Genomic DNA, 7189 nt, shown 5'->3' on the forward strand with positions numbered 1-7189 from the left:
CTTCTTTCAAAATAAGTGTGAACAACAAAGCTATATGAACAATAAAAACTATTTTTTTTAAAAGCACCAGTTAGTTTGACAGATAATTATTTTGTGAATTTTTGAGATTAAAATTTGTCTTCATAATTGATCTTTTACATAAAAATATATTTTTAAACTTAGATTTTGAATCAAAACTCGTCTTCACCATTATTTTTTGTTTAAAAAGACATAATTGATGTCGTCGAGTTTAATTTTGGATGATTAAATTTTAAACGACCAAAATTGGCTCTCTGTTTTTCTTTTATATATATATATATATATATATATATATATATAATAGGCTATTTACTTATAAGAAGACGACGATGATGATGAAATGAAGGCGAAGAAGAAATAATAATATTTGAACCGGTTTAAATCGATGGATAGATCCGGTAAGAAAACCCGATCCGCTACCACGCACGATTCGTTACGTTGTATGGAAGAGAAAACGAGACCCAACCCAAACGGGGCCCGCTTTTCCTACCAATAAGCTCTGACATCTAATGGCCTTTTTTAATCGCACTAATATGCATAAAGATTACTGTACCTGTCTTAATATTGGAGATAACATTGGCTCCACTCTTTATTTCGAATAAATAGACAGGTAAATATTCGGGTAACATAAAAAACTAGTTGTGAAGGTATTGCTCCATAGGAGCACAGCGACGAAGCGGGCACAACAAAACCCTAATAAATCATTAACCCACCGCTCCCTCCCCCGTCGTCTCCGTCGATCGCAGTCTACAGGGAGTTGCATCTCCTGCCCCAAACCGAGAAAGACCTAATCCTCGATTCCATGGAGACTGAGTCGCCGCAATCCTCTCCTTCTCCTACTCTTCCCGTAGCTACCGTGAATCCTCCGGCGCAGCCTGTTTGCTGGACCGAGGTGGTGCAGAAGAATCTGACGCCGCAGCGCCAAGAAACCATCTCCAACCGGGTGTTCGGCAGCTGCACGTCGAGCAAGGGGATCTCAGTGGCGGTGGTCGACGCCAACGCCCTCATCCACGGGGACAAACTCGCCGGTTACGCCGACAAGTTCGTGTCGGTGCCGGAGGTGTTGGAGGAGGTGCGCGACCCGGTGTCGCGCCAGCGGCTCTCGTTTCTGCCCTTCCCTGTGGAGACAATGGAGCCCTCACCCGAGTTCCTCAATAAAGGTGAGATCTTTATTTGTTCTTCTCCTTTTTCCTTGTCCTGCAGTATTTCTAGTGTCCCCCAGTTTCAATGGGAACTAAGAGACGCACTTTGAGAAGACTTGGGTGAAAGGAAGTAATCTTTTATTGTTTGTTGTTCCTCTGGAAGTTCATATACATTATAGAAACATGAGATCCTTTTTGTGGCAGCTAAGTTTGATGCTTCTGTGATCCATGGCTTTGTGATATCTGCACTTACATTCTGTGGTCTTCGATCGCTGATGTATGTGTTGGACAACATTTCATGATTAACTTTCTAGTTTCTGATGTTGATTTCAATTCACATTATAGAATTCTGTTACTTTTGTATGTATATGTGTATGAGGTATGTAAGGCGTGCATCTTTGACGTGCCCATTTATTTATTCATTTCTGTGAACCTTTCTAACTTGTGACTTTATTTCTTATGAGCTTAATGTACTAAATTTACATGACATGTCGCCACAACAGTTGTCAAGTTTTCTCGTGAAACCGGGGACCTGCACACACTTTCAGATGTTGACCTTAAGCTTATTGCACTGGCTTACATGTTAGAAGCTCAAATCCATGGAACTGATCATCTAAGGGACAGACCTCCTCCGCTTCATGTGGTGGATGTGAAGAATCTACCTGAGGCTCAAATGCCTGGGTGGGGTTCCAATGTGCCTAATCTGGCAGAATGGGAGGCCTTGGAACAAGCAACTGAGGGAGGCACTAATCATAATTCTAGAATACTTGCACTTAAAGATCTGAATGATCAAGTTGAACCTGAAAACAGATCTGGTCCCAAACCTAATGAGCAAGATGATGAGCATACATCTTTCAGTAGACCCAGAAGATTTTTTGCTCCAAAAAAAGAGATCAAGTTAGAGGGAAAAAAGATGGTTGCGGCTGGAATTGATGCTTCTCAAGGTGAGAATACTGAAAATGCAGATGATTGGCTCCCTGCAGTTAGTCGAAGCACTCACAGAAGATATTTGAGAAGGAAAGCAAGGCGTGAATTGTCCATGGCATCGGAGGAAAACAGACACCCATCCTCCAGTCGGGAAGCGGACACCGAAATATCTGAAGGCAACAATGTTCACTCTGATAGTGAGGAAGAGTTTGCTGAATTTGACAAACACAAAATTACTCAGGATCAATTTGAAAATGGGTTTTCTGCCAATGAAGAACAAATTGAGGGGGGCGTCGAAGATGTGAAATTGAATTTTGATACTTTACAGCCTTTACAAGAGGAGAAAGAAGATGACATACTCAGGACTGTTATAGGATCTGATCATACAGCAATTGAGGAAGATAGCTCAGGCAATGTACATGATTTTTTTCAAGGTGAAGAAATCAATGAGTTCAGTAAAGAATTGGATAGCCTAGAATTGAATAGTCAGTCTGATGGAAGCATTGAAACAGCTGACATTGATGACGAAAGCAGTGAGCAAAGTTGGATGCTGAAGTCCTTATCAGAGTCAAGTGTAGCTTGTGTTACTAGTGACTATGCTATGCAAAATGTTATTTTGCAAATTGGTCTTCGCCTATTGGCACCAGGAGGAATGCAGATTCGTCAGATGCATAGGTATGAAGCTAAACAATTGATTTGATTTGTTAGTTTCTTTGTTTTCAGACTTTGCCATTTTACTTGCAATGTTTCTTGGGTTAAATTAGCAACTTTTAATTTTCTTTTCCTGATGCATGGTCAGGGTTACTAAAACAATGGTGTAAGATAAGCTTAGTCGTCTGTCCTTGCTTATTGAGTAGTGTTAGTTAACATGGCTCTTGTGGTATACCAGACAGATGCTCTTAAAAGTACTTGGAATGTTACATACATTAACTGCAATTATATACAAACCAAGGATTTTAATTTTGAATAATACTGCCCGCTATCGGGCGGTACTATCTATTGGGGCTGCTTCTGCCCTGTTACCATCCTAAATCGGTCGATTTCGATCGTCACCGCCCGCTACCGGGTGGTATTAGCCGAGGGAGAGTCGAGGGAGAAGAAAGAAGAGGGAGAAGAAAAGGAGAACCTAGAGATCCGGTGCCTCTCTCCCTCGACGATCCCGATCCGTCGTCGCCCTCCATAGATGAGACGTTGCCTCCTCCTCGTCTAAGGCGACGAGTCCTCGGCGTCGTCAGCGACTTCTCCTCATCCACACGGGGAGAAGAAACGGAGCGTCGTCGAGGCGACGTTTCTTCTCCCCATGCGGGCAGAAGAAACGAGGGGACGAGGCGGTGACGTCGCCTTGTCACCCTTTTTTGCTCGGGGAGAAGGAAACTTCGGTTTCTTCTCCCCACGCGGGCAGAAAAAGGAGGCGACGTCACTTATATATATATATACCGAGCGGTATATCCTGATGTACCGCTCGGTACTCTGTATCGTACTGTACCAAGCTATGCTCGAAACTCCGGTACAGGACGAAATTACGATCCTTGATACAAACTATGCCAATTCAGGTTTGCAAGCTGTTGCAATTGTGGACATATATGAATAGCATTATCTGATTAAAATTTAAGCAGGATGAATATTTATTATCCATCATTTAGACAACTCTTTTATTCAAAAAGAGCATCTTAAGAAAAATCTAATATCAAGGTTTAAAAGGTTTAAGTGGTGTGGACAGAAACAGGCTAGACACCTGCTCTTAAATAGCTGTATATGAATTTAGTTGCATGAACCCCAAACTTTTGGGAGCCTATGGATTATGTATGCTTGATCATATCATAGCGTGCTCATATCCTTGTAAATTTACCACAAGCTATACTTATAATGGGGTTTCTTTATTTATTTTTTGTTTTGGAATCATTACTTCTGTTTACAAAATGAATAAGACGTAACTAAGTTGGACCTCTAATTTTTCATAGGTGGGTTCTAAAATGTCATGCTTGCAATAATGTGACACAAGAAATTGGGAGGATCTTTTGTCCAAAATGTGGCAGTGGTGGCACCTTAAGAAAGGTTTCTGTAACAGTTGGTGAAAATGGGATTATAATGGCTTCACGTAGACCGCGTATCATCCTTCGAGGCACAAAAGTATGTTACTTGTTCTTTCTAATGCTCAGCAATTTTCTCTTTTACTGCCCAGTTTTCTTGTTAATTGAAGCATATGTTTTATTCATGAATCAGGTAATGACTATGCTTGATCATCTTAAATTCACTATGTAAAAATATCACGAGACTTCACTTTGCTTTTACCATAATCTTTTGCGAGGCATCTTCAAGACATGACAAATGCTGAAATACATGATTTTCCTCGTTTGAGAATTAAGAAAGCAAATAACAAAACTTGTATTGTGTAGGTTATGGAACATGTTATTGGTAGCAGTGTTATAAGTATCTTTGGATGGAACAGTCTGTGAAAGTAGGTGTCTTTTAACATGCTGCAAAACCAGAGTAGAAGGTCATGGCTATGAGGGATACCCCTTCAGCAAGGGTATCAAGTTAGTTTATTACATATTTATGTTACGATTACTTTCTATCTTATGTCAATTATCTTATGATGATTTTTATGAATTATTCGTTAAACAGATTAAATTATCCTTTTTCCCAAAATTCTTTACCCTGAAGTGATTTTGCTTTTGTTTGAAGGTGCTCTGTGCAGCAATATAGGTTAAAGGTGAAGATTCTTTAGTTTTACTCTATTGTCATCATAGATTGATGTTTTCTTTACCAATTCTTCCTTCCATTCAAACATTACATAATATGCATACTAGAAGCTTATAGAGGACTTGAACTAAAGGCCTGTTAACTGTGCACACTGCACCTACACCACTAGGATGATGTTAATTGGATATTTTAGGGCCACTTCGATCACCTTTCTCGCCATTACTATATGTTCTAATCATCGCTTTTTCATTTCACCCTAATTTGTTGGTGATAGCAAAAAATAAAGATGCCATACTTGGTACTGCATATTGCCCATTTCTTGCAATGCTGTGCTATATACTGGTGTAGGATCATGTATGTACCTTGGAGACCACTAGACTAGCACAGCAAAAGGGGTGCATTCATACTGCTTGTTGGACTGATGCCAGAATGGTGTGTAGACTGCCACATTCGTGGTTTATTTCTTCAACTATAATGTTCTTGGGCTTTAGTAGTTGACATATGAAATCAGTGTCTCTTTCCACTGAGATGCCTGTAGCTTAGATACAACCTAATGGGTGATTATAATTCTTCATCCTTCATCAAGTTGTAGCTTAAGATACAACCCGATGGGTGATTATAATTCTTCATCCTTCATCAAGTTTGATTTACTGCTGCATATAACCTGACTAGCAATTACTTTGAGGTTATTTCTAGACTGAACTGCCAACTATTGATTTTTTTCTTTGTTGGGTCTTGAGTTACAAGATAGAATGATTCAGTAAAATTTTGTTATATTGTAGGGAATTTTTTATAGTCTATTTTGCTTGAACATTAACTATTCACTAAACTTAAAGGAGGATGACAGGAATTCTACAGATTACTTGAATTCAATAAATTATTTTTTTGCTAGTTTTACTAATTATATTGTTCTCTAAATTCTGAACAATGACAAATGTTAAATTCTTTTTCCAGTTTTCACTTCCGTTGCCTAAAGGTGGAAGAGAAGCCGTCGCAAAAAATCTCATCTTACGAGAAGATCAACTTCCACACAAGCTACTTTATCCAAAATCAAAGAAGAAAACAAACAAGCAGGTTATACTATTTTCATGATCATCTTTTGCTGCTACTGTACATCTACTGGCAACTGCATGTAGCTATAATTCATTTTCTTTCTTTTCATTTTATTCTGACCTGATAATTAGATCAATTTGATGTGCATGATTCTATATCATTGCAGGACGAAGACTTTCTGAGCGTAGATGACATCTTTTCTCACTCTGGCGAGAAAAGAGTACCACTCAAGCCTCCTGTGAAGAAAGCACTTGCTATGTTTAGTGGAAGAAGAAATCCTAATGACAATCATTTTTCTCGTCGTAAGCATTAAAAACTAGATGTTACACACCAGCAGTTGGATATATCTATCCTGGCAGTTTTGTTAAAGGTGTTCTCTCAATTAGGAATGGCATTTTTTCGAAAATACCGGAGTTTGTTCTACATGCCTGCTATCATGCTGAAATTTAGCTGGTGTTCATGGATTGGGATGCTTGTTTTACACCATGGAGTTCAATGTCAAACTTCAGTTTTGGATATGATCCTTCTTCCGGGTTGAAATTTATTTTGATGTGTTAATTTCTTTAGATTCAGCTGTTCTTGCACCACCACCGGTTGTTCTTTAGATTCAGCTGTTATTGTAATGGGTTAATTTCTTTAGATGCATCTGATTTAGCTGTTCTTGCACCACCACCAGCTCGACCATCTGGTGGGTTTCATGACTACTTGCTAAGTACAAGCTTGTCCCCACGGATTATTTCTTTTGTCATGATAGTTTTTTATGTGTAATATGCTTGCAATTTATGGGGCCATACCTGAAACCTCACATATGAACAACTTGAGAATAGAAATGTGATATGATATATTTTGAGGTTATGTGGGCCATCCCTGTATTGTTTATATTTTTAGTGATGCAAATGAAATCACCTTCTGCTTCCTTTTCTCAAATTGATATCTCAGCAACAAAAGATGTATCTAATCATACGAACAGATAAGCAGATTTAATTAAATAACACAAAACCTGTGACCTCAATCTTAAACTTTTTGAAAATATTTAAATGCAACAGGACGTATACGACATCAGTTAGATGATTAATCTTTTTAAAACGTATCGTGAAAATTATGACGCATGATTTAGTGCAACGCCTTTGTTTTCTTAATCTGTGCTTAAGTGTTTTAAATCAATGAATTAGATTCAATGGTTTGTCATGAATTTGGTTAGAAGAATGAATGATAAACAGGTCTCGATATTTTGAAAGATAATTATTTTATAAATAATTTAATAAATATTTGGTGTGCAAGAGAGAAAAAGGAGTAAGAAGAATAAACATTTCTTGGTAGGTTTTACATGTGATCTTGTAAAGTCA

The 7189-nt window shown here is 38.5% G+C and overlaps 1 protein-coding gene across 1 annotated transcript; it reads left to right on the forward strand.

Moving 5' to 3' along the window:
* Window positions 1–688: 688 nt before the first annotated feature.
* Window positions 689–6361, forward strand: LOC103998779 (RNA-binding NOB1-like protein). Its single transcript, XM_009420360.3, has 5 exons — window positions 689–1178; window positions 1664–2762; window positions 4049–4217; window positions 5745–5864; window positions 6010–6361. Exons 1-5 carry the CDS (start codon window positions 821–823, stop codon window positions 6154–6156), a joined length of 1893 nt encoding a protein of 630 aa, XP_009418635.2. The 5' UTR covers window positions 689–820; the 3' UTR covers window positions 6157–6361.
* The last annotated feature ends 828 nt before the right edge of the window (window positions 6362–7189 follow it).

This window comes from Musa acuminata, chromosome BXJ1-9, assembly GCF_036884655.1.
Source record: "Musa acuminata AAA Group cultivar baxijiao chromosome BXJ1-9, Cavendish_Baxijiao_AAA, whole genome shotgun sequence".
Taxonomy (NCBI): domain Eukaryota; kingdom Viridiplantae; phylum Streptophyta; class Magnoliopsida; order Zingiberales; family Musaceae; genus Musa; species Musa acuminata.